The 23,739-nt window shown below is 40.9% G+C and overlaps 1 protein-coding gene across 1 annotated transcript in view; it reads left to right on the forward strand.

The window, feature by feature from the left end:
• Positions 1–23,739, forward strand: part of Gpr158 (G protein-coupled receptor 158) — a 366,630-nt gene that overhangs the window by 234,581 nt on the left and 108,310 nt on the right. The window contains exon 5 of the mRNA XM_052728877.1: positions 2,392–2,460. Coding sequence (XP_052584837.1) covers positions 2,392–2,460 — 69 coding nt within the window. The remainder of the gene's footprint in view (positions 1–2,391; positions 2,461–23,739) is intronic.

Raw genomic sequence — 23,739 nt, forward strand, 5'->3', positions numbered from 1 at the left:
CACATCATCATCACACACAAAGGACTTCTGGGTCCCTATCTCTGGGCTCTTTGCCTCTCTGGGGTAATTTTGGATTTTTACTTCTTATTATAGTTTATGTACTGTTTTAAAATTATGTGTATGTTTGTGCAAATGAGTGCGGATGCTCCCAGAGTCTAGAAGAAAGAGGGTGACGGTATCCCTGGACCTAGACTTACAGATGGTTGTGAGCTGCTTGGCATAGTCACTGGGAACCAAACTCAGGTCCACTGTAAGAACAGTATGTGCTCTTAAACACTGAGCCATCTCTTTGGTATCTTCTGTAGCTTTTCAGTCCCAAACATGAAACACTTATTGCTGCTATCAATATATACCTAGAGTTTTCAAATTTGTCAGCTGGGTACTGCTTTATGGGTGAGAAACTAGATATACAACTATGTGCCAAGTCCAATGCTAGTCATTTTAACTACTTCATGTTTAATAACGTACTGGGTTTAATAAGGTATGTCTTAGGATTTCTATTTTGTGAAGAGACACCATGACCATGGCAACTCTTATAAAGATTTTGAGGTGGTGGCTTACAGTTTAGAGGTTCAGTACATTATCATCATGGCAGGGAGCATGGCAACATGCAGGCAGACATGGTGCTGTCTACATCTTGATCAGAAGGCAACAGGAAATACACTGTAACACTGGGTGGTATCTTGAGCATAAAAAATCTCAAAACCCATCCTCAGTGACACATTTCCTCCAAAAAGGCCATACCTACTCCAACAAACCACATCTCCTAATAGTGCCACTCCCTATGAGTTTATGGGGGCCAATTATACTCAAACTACCACAAGGTATTAAAGTACTCATTTTTATTGGGTAAGGCAACTGAAATAGCTTCTTTCATTGCCAGATTAAGTAGTTATTTCAGAATTCACAGTGGGACAGAATTAACTGCAAAAACTTCCGTGCTATACTGTCCAGCTCCCTTCTCTGTTTCTTTGTTGGTCAACATTGCATAGATTATTTTATAAGAAGTTTTGCATAATGGTTTGGAGTCTGAGTCTTAGTGTCATATTAAAAAATTAGAACACAGCTATTAAAAAATCCATAAGTAGATTTTGCTTTGTCAAATGTAATTTGCCATTTTAGAAATTCTACCAGCCTAAACTCCAATACTGCTGATAGAAATTGTCTTTTCACCACACCAAAACATCTACTAGGTAAAACAATTATCAATATCAAAAAACATCTAGAGGCAGAAGATATACTGTGGAGGTACAATTACTTGTCTGGCATGTGTAGACCAGGGGCTCCATCCTCAGCACCACAGAAAAAGAAATGGGGGAAAAGAAGCTACTCAAATGATTGACACAGTATACTATTCTCAAACTCACAGCCATTGAGTTCCTTTGAAGGATTACATAAAACAGTTCTGTGTGTTTAATACCCTGCAAGGTTTTGAAAGAGGAATTAAAATTTTCTTTTTCTGACTATCCAGTTATCATATCATTTTCAAAAAAAATATAATGAATGCACTGTCATAGTTTAGATTCCTGGTATCCTTTGTTTGTTGCAGAGTTAATTTTCTTACCTCACATAACTTTCCTGTTAAGTGAGACAACTATATGTTGGCAATTTGTATGCACATTTTATATTGCATTTAATGAAAATGTAGAAATTCTAGAGTGACTTTTTGTTTGATTTGGTAATTAATATACATACCCTATCTTGAAACTTTAGCTCATTGAAGCCAAATTTATTGTTAAAAGCTAAGATTGTTCTTTTTTTTTCTTGCCTCAACACTTTTGTTTTAGGAATTTTCTATTCTGCAGATTATTTAAAAAAATCATAAGATTGTTAGATACATTCATGGTTAGAAACTAAATACTAGGAAGTCTATTTGAAAACAATTCTGTAGGATAAATTAAAGGTGAGGAACCTTTTATATCTAGTGTGATTCACACTGTTTGTTTACACAATGAAGCTGTGTTAAGGGGATTATATTACATTGTTGAGATTCCAGGCCCTTCTACAGCTCACGCACCAAGACTTTGTCTTAACCCTCCACAGTGATCCAGCAGGTGTCCATGAAATGCTTTAGGGCACAGGTGGCTTATGTCTCAGAAACAGAAAAAAGATCTCTGTTGGTTACATTTTCTCAGATTGTCGGAATCTTCAAGGTAATGATCTTGGCTTCTCAGAAGTCACTGATGACATTTTTAGGCCTGTTATCACTTCATAATCAGGCTTCCCTCATGGGTCAGCTCTTTGCCCTCCTGAACACTAGCTAGATTTAATTTATTTACTTAACTTCCCCCAGAAGAATGCTGTTCTCAGGACTGAAGCATTTTTACAGTAGCATAAATCCTCCCTGTCTGGAAATTAAGTTAACAATGACATTCTTGATTTGTCTTTTAGAGCATCAGGGCATCTGGCCTCATCCTGTTGGAAACAATACTCTTTGGGTCTCTGCTCCTATACTTTCCGGTAAGTGTGACGTCCTGCTATTTTAAAAGCAGTCACCTGTTTCATTTTGATTTTCCATATTGTATATACACTGTATATTACCAAAGAGTTGATAGATGTGTAAATCTGATTCCTATCTTAGATATTTTTATATCATTTCTAAATCTTGTGGGGTTTTTTTCTTGTAAATTAGTTGTATTTTTCTTCCTAGTTTTGTGAAAAGGGTCAAATATTTAGGTAAGATAGCACATGAAGGTCATATTTAGTATATATGTCTAACTTATACGAAAGTATTACTTTCATTCTTCCTTCTCCCTTATACAAATCAGAACCACAAACAACAAGGTAATGCTAGAAATTTCCCTATGAAAAAAATATAAAGAAAAATAAATTTAGTGAAATAAACGTATGTGTATGTGTAAAGCTCTTACATAATTATTACATAAGTAGCAGTCTCATATTACCGTTGTGGTACTGGGTTTGTAATGATAAACACCAATTACTAATTTAATTCAACCGTTGGCATTCTGAAGTTATCATGTGATAAGCATGGAGGTAATTTCTGGGAACACTCTTGATTTTTTTCTCTTAAGAGGCTTATGATTTACAGGAAGAAATGAGTCAGTACAGACCCCTGTGATACAGTATGACAAAGACTCAGAGTAGTGGCAGCAGCATGCCGTAGGAGCACTTAGGAAAGGCTCACATCACAATCAAATCTAGGGAATACAGTATCAATTAAGCTTTCAAGATCTGAAGTGAGATGGCATCAGGGGAAAAGGGAGGCTTGGCCCCACATAATATTCTTTCCTTCTTGTTTCTTTTGCTGTTCCCACTCAAATATCTCTATTTTTTCTCTCTCTCACCTCAATACCCAAGTGCCTCAGGATTCCATCCTCAGAATTTTTCTTAGTGGATTCTATCACTGACTATCTTATCTAGCAACACCATTTGAAATAGCGCTGTGTATATGCTAATGGCCGCTCCATTTGTATCTCCAGACATGACCTTTCTCCTGAACTCCAAACTCGTATTCAGTTGCCTACTTTCACCTCTGTTGGGGGTCACAAAAAAACTCCATAGCTGCAGATCTGATGCTCCCTAAAATTCAGTCTCCTCAATCTCTACCCAAGGCTCCTGGATCCTTCTAGTTACTAGGGTCAAAACACTGCAGTGACTCTTGACAGCTCTTCTGCTCTCCCATTAGCCAGCCAACCTTTGAAAATACAGCTGGAGTGCAACCAGGCTCCACCATGCTCCCTGCCACCACCCTGGTCTTAACCAAGATCTATGATTCCTGGATTACTATGACAGTCTGTCAGAGGCCTCTCTTAGCTTCTGCCCCTTACAACCTATTTTCAGAACATTAGCCACTTTTAACATTAAAGTTAGACTGGCCGGGTTACTCTTCTCAAAACTTGTAAAATGTTCCCCAGTAAAAGCAAAATCTTTGCAATAAATTAGAAAGCCAAGTGTAATATGGGTTATCTCCTCTACATTACTTTTCTGTTCCTCTCCTCTCAGTCAATTTAGAACAAGTGTTCTTGATCTATTTAGGTCTTGAATTACATTTTCTATTTTCTTCAAAAATCCAAATGTATCCAGATATAATCAGTGCTGTGAACGAATATGTCCCCCAGATTCATGCATGAGAAGCAACTCCCCTGCAACTGTGTTGGGAGGTAGAACTTTCTGGAATGTCTGTGCTCTCATACATGGAAGCAAGGGTTAAATGGAGGAAATTCTGTTCCTTTTGTCTTCCTGTCTTCTACTGCTGGGGTTTCTATTGCTGTGATTTAAAAAAAAAAAAAAGATCAAAAAAGCAACTTGGGGAAGAAAGCCTTTAATTCATTTATACTTCTACACCACAGTCCATCGTGGAAGGAAATCAGGGCAGAAACTCAAGGCAGGAACCTAGAGGCAGGAACCGATGCAAAAGCCAAAGAGAACTGCTGCTTGCTGGCTTGTTCTCAATGACTTCTCAGTCTGCTTCCTTATACTGTCCAGGACCATCTGTCCAGGGGTAACACAACCCATAATGAGCTAGACACTCTCACAAAAATCAGGAATCAAGAAAATGCCCAACAGGCTTGTCTACAAGTCAGTCAGTGAGGGCATTTTCTCAATTGAGGTTCCTACTTCCCAAATGACTCTAGCTTGTGTTAAGTTGACATGACACTAGCTAAGCACATCTACCATATTTTCTTTATAAATCATCCAGTCTCGGATATTTTGTCATAGTATCTTGAACTGAGAAAATCAGATTTTATTTCCCCATAGAAATCATCTACATTAACATTTCTAACACACATAATAGTATGTATTGTAATTAATAAAGAAACAACATAGAGTTTATAGGCTGGATATTTCTTATTCCTAGTATTGTGCCTCTGTAAGTGGTATGTCATGCACCCTAATATTTAATCTTCCCATAGAACTACCAGGCAGGTATTTGAATTACCTAATAAGGCAATGAAAGATTTAAAATGACCTGACTAATCTAAAGAAATATCTTAATAATGTGAATATATTTTGCATTATCTGTTTGGTATTTTTTTTGCATCAACCTCTGCTGTGTTTAAACCCATTAGCTACCCAGTTATTAATAGGCCTTTAAAAATATCAGCTCTAATCTGTTGTTGTACTGGTGTTGCATTGGTCTTCGTCAAAGAAAGGTTAAAACCCTTGTCCTGGCTTATGATGTTTTGTTTACCTGCCTCTTCTGTCTCACTATACACTATTTCCTCCTCACTTTCTGGGTCCCCAGCTAGATGATCTTCTTTCTGTTCTCAAATAAATGCAATCCCTCCCCTCTTCTCCCGGCCTCTGTCCTGTTGCAATGGCTTACAAAAGCTATGGTTGGCATTAGTAAAAATCATGACCCTTTTATTATTTTTTTTCTTAGTGTCTACAGATAGGGGAAAAATCCTTAAAATGTCATTCTATGGTATAAGCAAAAGTTTGGCTCATTTTTACTGTGAGATGCATGCTTATTTAAGTGATCATATTTCTGAGCATCACCTACAATCTATAGAAGAATTGTAAAGCCTGTAACAGAGAAGAGCTGTTATAGAAAGGTAGAACATTTGAAATAACAATGTCTTGTTGTTAAATATTGAACACAATGATTTGGGATCCTTTAATTGAGTAGAACGCATTCTGAAAATCATTTGATGGCCTTATACCCATGGTGATATTAGATACAGGGAAAAAGGAGAGACACTTGATAGTTAAAAAATGTAAAGGCAGCCCTTCTCCATAATCTTCCATAAGAAGGGAAACTAACCATGCAAACTCTCCACCAGAGTCACCAGTGTGGCTCCCCCTGCTGGCTTCATCCTTAGCAGCCTCTTTCACCATCTATAACCTAGTTCATTTTGTAACTCCTTGAGATCCAAGGTTATGTCCCGTTTCTCAATCCTTAAGTTAGTGTCTGTTCTAGTTTTCTCACTGTTACTGTGATAAAACATTGACCAAAACCATGTTGGGAGAGAAGTTGTTTGATTTACAGGTTACAATCTGTCATCAAGGGAAGCCAAGGCAGGAACTCCAGGCAGCGACCTGAAAGCAGGAACTGAGGCAGAGACCATGGAGGAATGATGCTTCCAAGGCTTGCTTCTTCTGGTCTGTGTTGTTAACTTTCTTCTACAGCTCAGACCCACCTGCCTAGGACTGGGAAGCTGGGCCCTCTTATATCGATTAGCAATCAAGAAAATGCCCCCATAGGCATGCCCTCATGCCACTCTAAGGAGGCAATTTTCAACCAAGGTTGGCTCTTTCCAGGTGTGTCAAGTTGATAACTGAAGCTAACTATGATGGTGTTCATATTCTGAAGACAGAAGTGGTCGAATTATTTAAGATGGATTAAACTAAGAAGTATAGCATACAATTCTGGAGACAGTGGAGATTAAAATACATTATTGATAGAGTCTAGAAAGATGAATCATTTTACTTTACACAATAGATCAGGAAATGCTATTTTGGTGACTGATATGAAGTCCTTCATGGGAGTAGATGCATGCCTAGATGTACATGTATGAACCGATCTTAAAAAGAATGATCTAGTCGATGGTGCAGGATGACCTTGGTTGCTTAGAATTCATAGATAAGAAGTTTATAACTTTCAGATAGGGTTTTGCTTGTTCTTAATTCAATGTTAAAATAATCAGATAAACCAAATACAAATAGAAAGTTCATCATCTGAAAGGGAACTAGAAGTACTTCTGATAGTAGAGCATTTTGAAATATGATCATAGGCTATAGGAATTGGGCATCCCCAATCTGAAAATAAAAATCCCACAAGGCTCTGAATTCAGAAACCAAGTTTGGATTGGGGATATTCAGCCTGTATAGTCAAAAGGTCTAATTGGTATAAATGTGACCAAAACCTTTCCAACTTGGAAATATCTTGCCTACTTTCTGAGCTCCTTCTGTGGAGAAGAACTGCTCATGAAATTTGCTGGGAATTACAGCTTTTTAAAGTATGCTTGAATAAAATAAATTGTTTCTGGGGCTGGGTTCTTCCATAGAAGGAGACTGGGCTGTTCCCTGCTTTCCTGTGCTATGCAGTGAACTTTATATTCTCGTTATGCTGCATATTGTCATCCAGATTTGCAAGAATTAAGGTTATTTTTGCCATTTCTAAGCAATCTTGGACTACAGACGATTTCATAACAATGCTTACATTGGAAAGTCCAAATTAGACATTATCATCATTGTGCAGACGAGGACAAACCGAAATCTGACTAAAGTTAGCATTGTTATAATTGGTAGCACAAGCTGCAGCTTTTGAAGCCTTTTCTTACAGAGTCTCAAAAGAGTGTCATGGTTTGAGGCCCATACATTGTTAGTAAATGATTTATCACCCATGATCACCTGCATACTTTTTGTATAGCTGTAAAAAAATGAAACAGACTTTCAGAGAAAAAAAAACTTAAAGTGTATGTTTCTTGTTAAATTGCACCAAACAGTATTTTCAATTTATAAAACTTATTATTGACACGGTAAGTCTAAAAGTCTTGATTGGGTTCCTTAACTGGTTTGTGCTGTGCCCGTCAATAAGGGCACCAATACATGAGTCAATATGATGCATATTTTAAGCCCCCCAGTCCAGAATAGTAAAATGCTTGAGGTTGAAGAGAGATCAGATGCAATGTAGCATTTGCCTCAACTCTTTATTTTGCAAAGGAAAGAGGAGAAGCTGAGAGATGTTTCTAAGTCTACAACTTTCCCCAGCTACTTAATGACAAAGCCAAGAAGAGAACTCGTCACTCAACTTCCATACCCATCTCTTCACTATGGTGATAGTAAGATGCTGAAACTTCTGCAGAAAGCCAGGGGGACCTAAGCATCCTCATTGCCCAGTCAGTAAACCCTCCCTGCTTCATCTGGTGGAAGTGGAAAATACAAAGGATGAAAGGGGACATTGAGCTTTGATAGTTAAAGGTTTGGTTTGAGACCCATGTAAAATTCCTTAGAAGTATGAATGGACCATTGCCACATCTTGCACAACTCCAGGGACAGATGTGACTCAGGTCAGGAGGGTATGAAGAAAAGACAAACACAGACATGCACAGGAAGCAACATGTGCAGAAGCGGGGTTTGGGTGCACTGGGCTGTCTGCTGGAGACACTGCAGCACCCCAGAAACTTAGTGTTTATTACAGAGAGTTGAACACAGAGCTAGGGTTGTAGCATACTACTGAGCAAGAAGGCAGGGCTACAGCTGGATCAGGGAGAAAGCTTTAGCTAATATCCGTAAGAGCACTCTCTGTAGGGGAGCTGTCTTTAGGCTATACATATCTTGGGGGAGAAAGTTCTGGTGGACATTTTCTGAACTCACTGTTCTTTCATACTTGGTCCCTGAGGAGGAAGTGTTTTGGCTTATCTCTGAGCCTGAGGCCACCCAGCCCTTGACCTTGTCTTGCCTATGTCAATAACACACAGCCACTCACTTGGGGCTTCCTTTGCTCTGTAGGAACCATTTAGTTGAATCAGCTGGAGTTTCTGGTTCTCAACTGTTTTACCCCAAAAGTGGCAGTTTGCAGTTCAGCCTAATGTCAGTCAGGCTGGTGTGAATGGCATAGAAAGAGCCGAAACCAGTTAGGAGATCATTTCTACTGTGATCAGCACAAACCTAACTTGGCTTGTTTTGGAACTCCGAGAAAGCCACCCCAAGCATGTGACAGTCACATGCAGAGGAAGCAAGGGGACTTTGCTCCCAGCACTTTATAGGAAGGAAAACAAAGGAGACAAAAAGCCATCCTTTTTATGATTCCATCATCTGTTCAGCAGAATGTTCCAGAATAATTTTATCCTTTTCTTTCCTTAGACCTGGTACCAGCCTCTTCTGCAAACCTCTGTGGTTGTGGTTCCCCTTAGGGAAGAATGGTAGCAATCCAGTTCTGAGACATTCACTTTCACTGTGATGAGTACAGGGTAGGAGAATCTAATTTTATGTATAGGCTAGTGTTTTTCTTAATGTTCATTTTATTTATTCTTTGAGTATTTCCTATGTGAATATGGTGTATTTTGATAATCTCCACCCTCACTTGAGATACTTCCCTTTGGGCTAGTGTTTTTCAGCTGATCTAGAACCCATCTCATGTGAGGCCTTCCGACCCACTTGGTTTGTTATCTTTCATGGTTGGTTTTAATGTCAACTTGCCACAAATTAGAATCACTTGAGTAGGAAGCCTCACCTGGAGAATTGTCCTGACTGTTTTGATTGATATAGGACCCACCCAGACTGTGGGAGGTACCTTCTGCTAGTAAAGGCTATGTCAGAAGGAAGATGCTCTCCCTTTACCCCTTGGCCTTCCATCCTGCCACCAATTGGTTTGCTCTGCTGCTACTGCTGCTGCTGCTGCTGCTCCCCTCACAGAACATGCCAGTGTTCCTAAACTTTCATTATGGATGTGGGACCAGTGGCTCTCCAGGAAATTTTCCAGGCTTCTGGTGCCAGATTCAGGATCATGGAGACATCCTGCATTGTGGACTGAGTATCTACAGATAGTCACCCCTAGTGACAGACAGCTATCATGGGTCTTCTCCAACAGCTGAGACATCCATCCTCAAAGACTGAGTAACACTGGTTCTTAGCTTCTTGGTGTTATTTAGTTCTTGTTACTATTTTAGAGCTGACTTAATAAGTTCTGAGACAAATATATATACATATATATACATATATATACATATATATACATATATATATCTCCATTGGATATGTTCTTCAAAAGAACCTATAATATATATAATATTATATTATAAATAATATATAATATTTGCCAGAGCAAACAAGAGAAAGCATTTGGGGAGAAAGCAGGGAATAGTTATCAAATGGCAAAGTAGCTTGAAAGCATGGAGCTAGGAGTCTCTTCACTTCTCAAAGCTTAGACTAACTCAAAAGCATTGGCTAAAGTACTAAGCACAAAGCATTATCTGAGGTCTGGATCTCCTCCTTCAAGGTGGTTTGAGCAATCTCATGGGAGAACATTCTATTCTCCTCCACAGACTGTTATAAGGTCAGAAGAAATGCTTACAGGTGTCCCAAGTGTGGGTTCCATTTATCCACTTGACTGGTACCCACATCACTGTACAAGACATGGAAAGTTCAGTCATGGGAGTCGTTACCACCATGCAAGGGCACAGAGCTACCCAGGGTGTGCGTCCTGTGATAACTGGCTAACAGTTTGGGTCATGGCTGGGCTAGAGATTATCCAACCATCATCTTTTAGCTGAGAGGTTTTAATAGACTGAAAGAGCCTTGACCAATTGAAATTTGAAACCTTTAGCGTTTAGTGAAAAACAGCAGTATTATGATCTTTGATAGGGAAAACATGAATTTGACTGTATTACCTGTTATAAACAGTGTTTTGGTTTTGTGAAATATAGTAATTATCACAAGCTAGAACAAAACAAGAAAATAAAAAGAGGGTTTTAATAACCAATTCTCATTGCCTCAAGTACAACACAAAAAATAAGTTCCTCTAATGAAGAAGCTCAAAGAAAAGAGGAAAAACAGATAAAATTGTTCCAGAAAAGCAAGAGTAGAGTGAAAGAAATGAAAATAAAATCGGAACACTTACAGTTGTAGAAAAGCTACACTGAGAGTACCATCGAAGCAATGGGTGAGGACTGAGGGAGCCATAACAGAAAACAGAGGACAGCCGTGCAAACTGGGAGCACCCCAGACACAGAGGGAGAGCAGCAAACAGAGGACAGCCGTGCAAACTGGGAGCACCACAGACACAGAGGGAGAGCAGCAAACAGAGGACAGCTGTGCAAACTGGGAGCACCACAGACACCGAGGGAGAACAGCAAACAGAGGACAGCCGTGCAAACTGGGAGCACCACAGACACAGAGGGAGAGCAGCAAACAGAGGACAGCCATGCAAACTGGGAGCACCATAGACACAGAGGGAGAACAGCAAACAGAGGACAGCCGTGCAAACTGGGAGCACCACAGACACAGAGGGAGAACAGCAGACAGAGGACAGCCGTGCAAACTGGGAACACCACAGACACAGAGGGAGAGCAGCAAACAGAGGACAGCCGTGCATGAGACTTCCAAGTCTCTTGCTATTCGCAGACTCTGTGCGTCCCCTGTACGATGGACCTTGTAGATTAATCTATCTGCTGTGTGGAGAGGTCGTTACCAGAAGGTGGCTGTACGAGGCAAGCTTCTGCATTGACCACACCGAGGAACACAGAAAGACAGGGATGGAAACTGTCAAGTGAGCCTCACGTCTCTATATGGTATTTGAAAATGAAACATGTTCAAACTTAAGGTGGAGAGAATTTGTCGAGGTGATTAGGTCATGAGACTGAGTGCTCATAAACTTTTCAGACTACTAAACTGTTTTCAAAGTGAGTGCCCCATTTGCACCTCACCAGAGATGCCCCCTTCACCCCCGCCCTCAGCAATCCTTCTCATTTTCCATTGTTATTAAGAAGTCAGAGCCATCTCAGTGGATGTGAAGTGTGGTTTTTGTTTTCTAAAAATCCTTAAAAGCACATCCAGAACCTTTCCTTCCTCCCTCCCTCCTTCCCTCCCTCCCTCCCTCCCTCCCTCCCTCCCTCCCTCCCTCCCTCTCTCTCTCTCTCTCTCTCTCTCTCTCTCTCTCTCTCTCTCTCTCTCTCTCTCTCTCTTCCTTTCTGTTTTGTTTGGTTTTTCAAGACAGGGTTTCTCTGAGTAGCTGTCCTGGAACTCACTCTGTAGACCAGGCTGGCCTCAAACTCACAGAGATTTGCCTGCCTCTTTCTCCCAAGTGCTGGGGTTAAAGGTATGCACTACCACTGCCTAGCTCCATTTCAAGGCCCCACTATCATCCTAGTCTGAATGATCTTCAAGATGAGTTTGATTGTTGCAGTGTACATCTGCAGAGTCTCACTATTTCTACTCCTGGCCTCTCAAAATCTCTTCTAAACACAGAAGCTGGAATTTGTTAAAACCCAAGTCAGGTAGTCTTACTGCTGCCCAAACGCTATCACAGCCACCTCCCCATTTTATTCAGATTACCAGTGATCTGTTCTCAAGCAGGCTGGGCAACAACACCCTGAGCCCTTGCACTGGTATCCTCTTAGCCTGGAGCTTGTTTCTTCCACCCACGTGACCTCTTCTTCCTATCCATCGTGTCCTGTCTGAAACATCACACAAAACCTTACAGAATCCATCTCCTCATCTTTTCTGCCCTGTCTTCTTCCTTCTGCCACAATACTGATCTCCTTGCTATTCTTGGAGCAGGCCTTGCTATACTTGGAGTGACCACAGTGTGGGGTGTGGGCTGTCTCCTGGAGTGCCCTCAGCTGACAAGTCTCCCAGGGAACTTCCTGAATTTTTGAAATATTTCTAAATGAAGTTAAATAATCAATTATTTTGGAGCAAACAAGAAGAGATTAATAGAGAAGGAGGATACACCACCACAACTGCAGATTGTTTGCTGTGAGAATTCGACAGTCAGATGGTTCCAACTGAAGAAACAGGGTCGGAAGCACTGTTTCAGTTCTGGCCTAGCTTGGCATTTTAGCCCTTAGTGAAAAATAATTAAGAGAACAAAGTACCTGTTTCCAACTGGCTTACTGCAGTCTGTGGGTTAAGACTTTTTCTCGTGGGTGAGACATGCAAGGGCACTTTTCTGTTGTCTCTCTCTTTCTGTCTCCCTCCCTTCCTCTCTTCTCTCCTCCCTCCTTCCTTCTTTTTTGTGTTCTCTCTCTCTTTCTCTCTCTCTCTCTCTCTCTCTCTCTCTCTCTCTCTCTCTCTCTCTGACAAAAGTGCATCTTGATTTTTCCTGTGCTAACCCAAATTGTATAAGTCATTTTCCATTACTGATGTCTAATTAGTTATTTTTAATTAATGTAAAGCTTAGTTAAATTAGATTTTAGTTTTAGCTATCCTCTGTTAGTATCTCTGACTTTAGAGAATTTTAACCATCTCAAGGAAATGTCTCTGAGCAGTCAGATACAGCGGTGTCCAGGTTCCTCTCTGTGGACCTAATACAGAAAAGGTGACATAAGCATCATGAAACACTTGCTGATGTTCAGGGAATAATTATGAAAGTAACTGTAGACAAAAGCAGCATTGGTCCCAACAAATAGTTTCTTCTTCAGTATCATTGAGGTAAAAAAAAAAGATAAGCAAAAACATTGTAGCAAAAACATATGTGTGTGTAACCTCTCCAACCTTTAGTGGTCCATGTTCACATTAATTTTCAATGGCATTGCTAGGCTTTGGGACTTCGATGGTCTGAATGTGTCTATTTCTTTAACCTGTTAGGGTGGAGAGACTTTGTAGAAGTTATTAGGTCGTGAGACTGTGTTTTCATGAATATGCCCAGTGCCCTTACAAAATCATCCCAGAACTGACTTACCTCTTTCGTCTGTCTGCAATTAAGCGGGTCCACACCAGACACCAATTCTGCCAGTGCCTTAATCTTGGAGCTGTGAGAAATAAACAATTTTTTTTGTCTATTGAATTGTGATTCTTTAGTTTAACAGTCATCAATATTTGGCGTTTTTGTCATAGCAGATTAGACTAACACAGTGATCATACAAATTTGACTAGTTCAAATGCAGACATATCTATGTACCACCCTAATCCAAATCTTTCAACTCTTTGGTCACACTTGTATTTCTGTAGCCAGTATCTGCCTCTCACCATGCTTTCCAAAATGTGGAGAAGTGTGGTGGTGGTGGTTTTGGTGGTGGTAGTGGTGGTGGTAGTGCTGCTGCTGCTACTGCTGCTGCTGCTGGATGGTCTTGTCCACTTCACAGGTCCTAGTATGACCAACAGGCAGCCCCCCACACAAGGACATGAAAAGATTGAATTGCTTACATAGCTTTCTCTCTGAACAATTGTATGCTTGCCTTTGGTACAGCACTATATCTCGTCAGATATGATAAAATCAAAGATGATCTGTGAAAAAGATGTCAAATATGTTTGCTTCTACTTGGGAAATCATAGTCAATATTAACACAACAAAAGGCTCTGACTCATTAACTCTTCACCTCCCCATCTACATATAGTGTTATTATATATACCCTTTCCCACATAGATCCACTTACAACTAATGCTATAATAGAAATCCTATAATGCTTGCCTTAAAATGTATGCTAGAAGTCACAGAATATTGCAGACATGCTAGTCCATGTGTATAGAGTAAGTTTATGTGTGTGTGTTGGGGTATAAGGAGATAACCTCCTAAGGGGTGTGTGTGTGTGTGTGTGTGTGTGTGTGTGTGTGTTGGGGTGTATATGGGAAGATGACTTCCTGAGGTATATGTTTGCTGGAGTGTAGGGAGAGGACCTCCTGAGGTAGATAATAAAGAAAGAGGAGAAGAACACATAACATACAAAATTCAGGAAGGTGGTTGCTTCTGAGAGGGAAGGAGAAAATATGACACCCAAAGGAGACAAAAGAAAAAATTGTATCTAATAGCAATATCCTTAAGCTGAGGAGTAGATAAGTAGAGCATAAATTTATTGTACCACAACGAATATTTTTGCCTCTATCTCTCAATTGATTTAGCGTTTGAAATGAGTTAGATGCTTTAATGATGATGGAGTTCAGATGAACAGGATCCAAAGAAAAGAATGAGATGAGCTGATAGAGAAGTCACCTGACTAATTAAAGTACATACTGGGATTGAAAAGGGGTAAGTAGTCAGCTCTTGATGTTACTGGCTCATTTCCCAAGATGCAGCAAGAGAATCGTCTTTGCATTCCAGTGTTAAGATGATATGATTGATGGTCCTGATGGGAGCAGAGCCAAATGACCTGTATGATTGACAGTAGTAACTAGAGGTGATGATGGGAAGAATAACAGCAGGTAGAAACAGCCCTTTCCAGAAAAGTTGCAGAGAAGTAGGGCACTAGATGATAAGTTGTTAGTTGTCCATCAATTCTTGTTTGTTTGTTTGTTTTTCGAGACAGGGTTTCTCTGTGTAGCTTTTGGAGCCTGTCCTGGAACTCACTCTGTAGACCAGGCTGGCCTCGAACTCACAGAGCCTGCCTCTGCCTCCTGAGTGCTGGGAATAAAGGCATGCCCCACCACTGATAGGCCTGTCCATCAATTGTTATCCAGCCTCACCCAGCCAAGGTCATCAAGGCCCATGGCTGCTTTAGAAGCCTTCACTGTAACATTTATTCAGTTACTCTGGGTATTAATGCATAAAGCAAACACTGAATAGTTAGCTAGATAGTCTGAACTGCGTGGACCAAAATCCTCAGCATGAAAGTTGAATTAATCAGTAACATGAGTTCACACAGAATTTTAATAAAACCTTTTCGGCTGTAAGAAGCGCTGGTGGCTCTTGATGAGATACTAGGAAATATTAGCATTCTTTCCCTTGTTCTTCGCTTGGTAACCTTTGGCCTCCTCATCCCACCTACTTGTCCTACACTGTTTAAATGAGACATTGACTGTGGAAGCTGGAAGCTGTGTACTGAAAACCCTCCTGATTTAGGTACCGTGCAAATGGCATCATTTTCACCCTGGCAGTCTTGGCTTCAGGGAAGTAGAACATTTGTCTTCAGGTGTCTTCTCAGTTCTTCCTTATAGAAAGAAGATCTTATCTCTGCTCCTTTCTGTTCGAGAGAAATGAACCCATGATTTAGTTCTACATAAAGTCTTATGGTGACTTTGTAAAAGCATTAAACAGTGGGGTTCCCCAAGTGAAGATGAGGAGGAAGGAGAAGACTAGAGGAGTGTGTGCTGCTCTCCCCTTTAGCAGCACTGTCACAGACTTAGAAGGAGAGCACAACAGCACAGGAGCACATCAGCACAGCAGTACAGCCTTTGTTCTGCTACAGCATCGGCTGTGCCTGTGCGATCCCATGGTCCTGTTCGCCTTCCTCCCTCACATTACCCAAATAACGGCAATGCCCACTGACGTTCCTCAGATATCTTCCTTGTTGTATCCCACATTCTATGTCCAAACTGCTTTACATGTGCTGTGTTATTTCTCACTTAGCTGCATTCCCTCATGTGCTGGATAGTGTCTGACATACATTAATAATTGAAGATAGAGGCTAGAGAGATGACTCAGTGGTTAAGAGTACTGGCTGCTCTTCCAGAGGACCCAGGTTCATTTCCCAGCACCCATATGGAAGCTTACAACCATTTATAACTCCAGTTTCAGAGGATCCAATGCCCTCTTCTAGTCTCTGTGGGCACCAGGAACACAAATGGTCCATAGACACACATGTAGGCAAATCACCCATACATATTAAACAAATAAATAGAAAAAAATAAATAAATAAGGATATATGTCTCTGAGTATTTGCAGAAAAGAATTTGAATTGCCAGCCATACAAACTGCAGCAGGACAAGAGGTGTCAGGATTGTCTGCCAAAGGCTCTGACAGAATCATATGACCAAATATATATGAGTAAACTGGAGTGCTGCTTAAAAATTTTCTGGATTACCCCATTACACTGAACCTGATAGAAGAAAAAGTAGGAAGCAGTCTTGAACACACTGGCAGGGGAGACCACTTCTTAAATATAACACCAGTAGCACAGACACTGATAGCAATAATTAATAAATGGGACTTCCTGAACCTGAGAAGCTTTTGTAAGGCAAAGGACAAGATCAATAAGACAAAACAATAGCCTATAGAATGGGAAAAGATCTGCACCAACCCCACATCTGAGAAAGGGCTGATCTCCAAAATATATAATGAACTCTAGACATCAAAATACCAAATAATCCAATTAAAATAGGCTACAGATCTAAACAGAGAATTCTCAACAGAAGAATCTCAAATGGCCGAAAGACATTTAAGAAATTGCTCAGCATCCTTAATTATCAGGGAAATGCAAATCAAAATGACTCTGAGATACCATCTTACACCTGTAAGAATGGCTAAGATCAAAAACACGGATGACAGCTTATTGGAGAGGATGGGGAGCAAGGGGAACACTCCTCACCTGTTGGTGGGAGTGTAAACTTGTACAGCCACTTTAGAAATCAGTATGAGGTTTCTCAGAAAATCAATCTACCTCAAGACCAAATGATACCACTCTTCGGCATATACTCAATGAATGCTCAATCATGCCACAAGGACAGTTGCTCAACTATGTTCACAGCAGCATTATTTGTAATATCTAGAACCTGGAAACAACCTAGATGCCCCCCAGTGGAAGAATGAATAAAGAAAATAAATGTGGTACATATACACAATGGAGTACTACTCAGCAGTAAAAAAACAATGACATCATGAATTTTTCAGGCAAATGGATAGAACTATAAAATATCATCCTGAGTGAGGTAACCTAGACTCAAAAAGACAAACATGGTATGTATTCACTCATAAGTGGATACTAGGTGTAAAGCAAAGGTAATCAGACTACAACCCACAGCTCCAGAGAAGCTAGGTAACAAGGAGGACTCCAAGAGGGACATACGGATTGCCCTGGGAAGGGGAAATATATGAGATCTCCTGAGTAAACTGGAGGTGATAGGAGGCAATAGAGGGTAGAGGATGGGGGATGAGAACATGAGAGAATGGGATGGTTGAACTGGAACAGAGATGGAATGTGAGAGTAATGAAAGAGATACTTTGATAGAGGGACAAATCATGGGAAAAAGGAGAAACCTGATGTGAGGGAAATTCCCAGGAATCCACAAGAATAACGCCAGCTTAGACTACTAGCAATAGTGGAGAGGTTGCCTGAGCTGGCCTACCCTGGTAATCAGATTGGTGAATACCCTAACTGTCATCATAAAGTCTTCATCCAGTAACTAATGGAAACAGACACACAGAGCCACAGCCAAGCACCAGGCTGAGCTCCAGAAATCCAATTGAAGAGAAGGAAGAGGGATTCTATGAGCAAGGCACATCAAGACCATGATGGGGAAACTTACAGATACAATTGAACCAATCTAGTGGGAACTCATGAACTTTAGACCGGCAACTGTGGAGTCTGCCTGGGACTGGACTAGGCCCTCAGCATAAGTGAGACAGTTGTATAGCTTGGTCTGTTTAAGGGGCCCCTGGCAGTGGGAATAGGATCTATCTCTGGTGCATGAACTGGCTTTTTGGAGCCTATTGCCTATGGAGGAACACCTTGCACAGCCTTGATGCAAGGGGAGGGGCTCAGACTTGCCTCAACTGAATGTACCAGGCTTTGCTGACTCCCCATGAGAGGCCTTACCTTTTAGGATGAGGGATGGGGGGGTTGGGGGGAGGCTGGGGAAGGAGCAGGAGGAAGGATGAAAGGGAGATCTATGGTTGGTATGTAAAATGAATAAACAATTTCTTAACTTAAAAAAGTATTTCCTGGAGATGCATGATTGAAATGTATTAAAGCAGTTACTTTCTGAGAGTTTTAATACTTTAGCTAGTGAATTCCTGGTATTACTTACTGATCAATATTGGGCTTTAGCAGTTAAGGGTATGGACTGTGGTATCTGCTTGCCACTCCCACATATTCATGACCCATAAAATGGAATGATAAACATACTATGTGAAATTTAATGATTATATGCGTGCACAATGGATGTAATTAGAGCACTGCTTGGCACATTTTCCAGGTGCTTCAAGGTGGTTTAATTAAACAGTGTCCTAGGGCAGCAACTCTCCATCTTTAGGCAGCATCTCTAGGATATGTGAGCACAGGTGGCTGGCCTCACCCCTCACCTTCAGCTTCAGTAGGTCTATGACAGACCTACTGTGGAATTTGTATTGCTAAGAAGCTCCAGGGAGATGCCAAGGAACCCTTGGTGAAAACCATAAGGCACGTCATCCTTTCTCTGAAAGAACACCACAAAACTGACATGGCTTTTTGTTTCAAGAAGTCTCCTGTATGCTTCTTCAGTTGAACTAAACAACTGGTCACAAAATAAGGTAATTAAAAGGAATATCACGGCCGGGCGGTGGTGGCGCACGCCTTTAATCCCAGCACTCGGGAGGCAGAGCCAGGCAGATCTCTGTGAGTTCGAGGCCAGCCTGGGCTACCAAGTGAGTTCCAGGAGAGGCACAAAGCTACACAGAGAAACCCTGTCTCGAAAAACCAAAAAAAAAAAAAAAAAAAAAAAAGGAATATCACTATGATTATTTACAAGCTCAAAATACACTGTTAGGAAGCAGTGTCGGGATGGAATACATGCCATGACACAGAAGAGCGGACACACTAAAATGCCAGCCCTATTTCCTCTGCTAAGGAAAAGCATGGGCACAAACAGTCTGAAGTAGGTTGTATTTCACAATGACAGGAGGAGCATTAAATGACTTCCATTCCCTGAGACACCCCCACCCCCACTACTACTCTGGTGTTTCGTTTTGCTTATTTAGTTTCTTTGTGTGCAGGTTGCTCTTGTTATTTTGAGACAGGCTCTCACTCTGTAGCTCAGGCTAGCCTGAATATTGCAAACTTAATAGTAATCTTCTTGCCTCAGCCTCCCGGGTGGTGCTGTGTTTGCAGGCATGAGCCACCCAGTCCAGCTGGACCATGACTCCATGCAGTGAAGAGGGAGTAGGAAAGGTGAAGCAGGAGAGATTAGTAAACTTCCTTTCATCTAACCTCATCACTGAGAATGAAGTCTCTCTCACGGCTTTGAGAGAGGCTTGGAAATAATCATTCCTCCAGAGGACAATGCATGGATCTGGAAAGCTGGGGTAGAAGAGGATCCCAACTCTCTGTCCTGGGCATTCTATCTTCTACCTGTCTTCTCAAATCTTGTGGGTTCCTGCTGTTGACAGGAAAGCACAACTCGAAACTTGGAAGAGATAAGAGATACTTTTCTGGAGCCAAGTGAGATCGACCATGGACTGGGAACACAGATTCTGGCTACCACCAGTTCCGTGTTACAACATAGTAGCAGTTGCATGAAATTTTACAGTAACAGGACAAAGAAAATCATAGCTCAAGATATCTTTCAAATACATTAGTGGGAATAGCAGATAGGTGGGTTACAGATGAACAGAAAGCCTCAGGTGTTCTTGACACTCTAGGCCTTATGGTTTACAGAACCTAGGGGTCTGTTTGATGTTCAGGAGGATCCACCTCCTAGTCACAAAGGTGTCAGATCACACACAGCAGTGGGCAGTAAATGGCTATATTTAAAGGCCAAGATAGTCCAGGATAATTTGTCATTTGGCCCTGGACCTGCAACATTCCAGCCTCTCCATAGTCATTGCGTTTCTCATCCTGTGGTCAAGCAGGTGTGTCTTCTGTCCAGGATATCAGTTTCCACTACAGTGCATGTGTGTTATCTTCGGGAGGAGGGAAGAAGCACGAGAGCAGTCCTGTCTCCGACTCTGCTCAGCCATTACTTCTGAGAAGAAAACCGAAGTTGCTGAGGAGCTCATTATGCAGCTGCCAACACAGACCTGGTTTTGTGGCAAATTGCCTGTCATTATTAATTGTAGCCTTTACATAGCTCCTCTCTCTTGTTTCTTCCACTTGCTTGGAAAGAAGGGAATTATGTAACCGACGTGATCCAGGCAGAAGAGAAAGCACTTATTTTATGCACAGGACTATTAGGTAACTACTGAAGAGGGATTCACCTCAGGTGAATTTTTCTTAGTTTTCCCCCCCTGGTGACAACTCAATTCCTTTTAGGGTGCACTAATTTCAAAACCCTTTGGAAGTTATTTTAAGGTATGGTGTAGGCACACTAAGTATAGCATGTTAAAGCTGGTGGGATAAATGGGGAAAACCCATTGTTTTATTTAGAGCTCATTCCCTTTGACATGGATTATGATTTTTTCAAAAAGGTGATAGTTAAGAAAATTGCCCACGTTAATGAATAACGAAATGCCTAGAAGAAAGGAATAGAACTAGAACTTGTGTTCTGCCTGAAATACTAATCAGAAGAAAAATAAGGAAGTAAAAATGTTTTCTTCCAAATGATTTTTTTTCTAATGTGGAACAAGGTAAGTACTGACTAAAACATCTAGAAACTGGAGCTATCTGAAGCCATTTACGGAAGTTTCCTTCAGGAGTTTCCCCAGGAAACTGTGGATATCTCCTGTGAGCGGGACTGGGCTGGCATTCAGTAAGTGGTCCTTTTCACTGTTTGCATGCGTCTTTCATCCCCATTCAGTCTACACCCCAGTTTCTCTTCAGTACACCGGGTAGAAGGTGTCGGTAATGTTGTGCCTTGCATAGAGGGCTCGGAGGAATTTGAAAGTATTGGGAAGGCTTGTCGTCCCGGGCAACATGCGCAGATTGTCTCATAAACACAGAGTGCTGAGTGAAGCCACAAGACTTCCAAGAATGCCAGTCTCCCATATTGATGGTTCTTGCCCCTGCTTCAAGACCCTAGGCACACCCTCCCCTCGTCACCTACATAATGACACCTCCTATGTGAGGTCAGGTTCCCAGGGAAGACTTCCATCAACTGCTGCTCTATGTTCGGTCCTTTCTCTTCCATCATTTTCTATAAGATGCCCCGTACAGAACCTTGCTGTATGCACAAAGCAACACAAGGCAGTGGAGAAATGAGAAATTCTTCAATGAATGCAGAAGTAATAAGAGGCTTATGCTGGCCTGGATCTCACCAAGTAATCTAGGGCAGCTGCCCACTGAGCAGCAGAAATCCACCTGTCTGCCCTGCCCAGCACTGCTGTCTGTGCTACATAAAGAACTAGAAGAATTTTCATTTGTTTTGTTTTGTTGGATGGCTTTGTCAGACATTCTTATTATTTTTTTTTTACCCACCTCCTTTCTTCTTCTATATTGACCACCCTCCCCTTTCCATAAGCATCCTCCTCTTTTCTCATTTTCCCTATCACATCACTTGTATCCTGCTATTCCACTTTACCCTCCTCCATCTTCTTCTAACATACCAAACTAGACAGAGACAATCCCATGAGGTCTCAACCCTCCACAAAGATCTAGAGGCAACTGAGAAAACTGGGAACAGCAGTGGTGGCCCTCTCCAGGGAAGAGCATACCAATTGGCTGTTCAATGCCAAGCAGTCAGCCCTGAAAAAAATGCATATAGGTATCATTATAGAATGAATGGGCTATATTTAGGAATGTATGTGTATATACACATACAAACATGCATGCAATAACAATTAGTAAAAGTAGGCTACGAATTTGAAGGAGAACAAGGAGAGTTTGGAGGGAGGAAGGGGAAGGGAAGAAATGTTGTAATTCAATTATAATCTCAAAAATAAAATTAAATAAAAGAACTATAAATAGCTGTCTATAAGAATTATCATTTAAAATACAATCCAAAGCAAATAATATTTAATTTTGACACTGTTTTATAGTTGAAACAAATCATGCACAATAAGGTAACAAGATTGTTGTACATCAGAGAGGAAAGGAGACAATTTGTATGGGGAGCCTCAATATCAGGATGCTAATTTGAAAGAAAGGAGGAGGAGAAAGAAGCCAAGAACAAAATCTAAACATTTGTTTTGTATAGCAAAGAGCTCTTATTACTCTTATGAGTTATTTTCAACTCAAATACTTGCTAATGATCTTAATTTTCATATTTCTAAATGTAAAGTATTATACTTTAATTTAGAAATTTACTAAGTATAAATTTATGTGGAGAAAGGAGTACAGCTCATCCCCATCCCCTCATTTTGAGTTAGCTGTTCCTATCATGAGAATGGTATGGCTTTTATTTAAATATACAAATTAGAAACCTATGATAGACTGTGCTTTTATCCTATAGTTTAGTTCTTATAGCAGCAATCAGCCTTCACTAACATTATGATTATAGCTGCATAGTAATTCAATATGTACTATTATATTAGTGAAATTAACTATTCATCAACTTTTTGTTTATTCTTGGACTTCCTTTTTATTTTGTTTTTAAAGATTTTATTATTTTATGTATGTGACTGTCTTGCCCACATATATGCATACCACCTGCGTGCCTGGTGCCCATGGAGGCCACAAGAGGGCATAAGATCCCCTAGAGTTGAAGTTATAAATGGTTGTGAGCCACTGGGACTAGAACCCAGGTCCCCTGCAAAAGCAAAGCCACTGGGACTAGAACCCAGGTCCCCTACAAAAGCAAGTGTGGTTGGCTGCTGAGCCATCTCCCCACCCCTGAGCTTCCCTTAAAAAGAACAGCAAGAAAATCACATTCAAGGCTATTTCAAACCTTTCCACAGCAAAGTTCTACGTTTAAAATAATTTACTATGTTTTAAATTTTCATTATTTATTCTATGTGTATGGGTGATTTATCTGCACGTATGTCCACACAGCATGTGTTTGCCGAAGCTAGAAGAAGTTGGTGGTACCCACAGCACTGAAGTGACAGGTGATTGAGCTGCCTTGTGGGTACTGGGGACCACACCTGGTCCTCTGGGAGAGCAGCCAGTGCTCTTGACCACTGAACCATCCCTCCCATCCCTATTTACCATTTTAAAATGAGGTTTTATTTGGGTATGGTAGCTCATGCCTGTAATCTGAGCATTTGTGAGCCCGAAACAGGAGAATTGCCACAAATTTGAGGCTAGCCTTGGCTACGGACTGATCTCTAGGCCAAGCTGGGTTGCTTAGTGACACCTTGAATTAAAAAAACAACAAAAAACAAACAAAAAACCTAATAGACATTACTTTAAACATGTATTTAATTAAGAACTATTTAAGAATAAATTTTATTATTTACTCTCATAGCCTAAAATTGTGAACCACTTATAAGTGAACATATATGTTCACCCCAAGCTGAACACATTGCCACTCAAAAGCACATATCCACTATGATTCCATTTGCCAGAAGCCCTAGGAAAGGTGAGCCCACTACAAAGTGCTGGAAGCCATGGTTGCTGAAGCCTCAGCCACTGTAGCAGATTTGTGAAGTACAGGTGAGTGAAGAGAGGGAGGAGC

This window comes from Peromyscus californicus, unplaced genomic scaffold (genome assembly GCF_007827085.1).
Source record: "Peromyscus californicus insignis strain IS unplaced genomic scaffold, ASM782708v3 Scaffold_8__1_contigs__length_139910024, whole genome shotgun sequence".
Classification (NCBI taxonomy): Eukaryota; Metazoa; Chordata; class Mammalia; order Rodentia; family Cricetidae; genus Peromyscus; species Peromyscus californicus.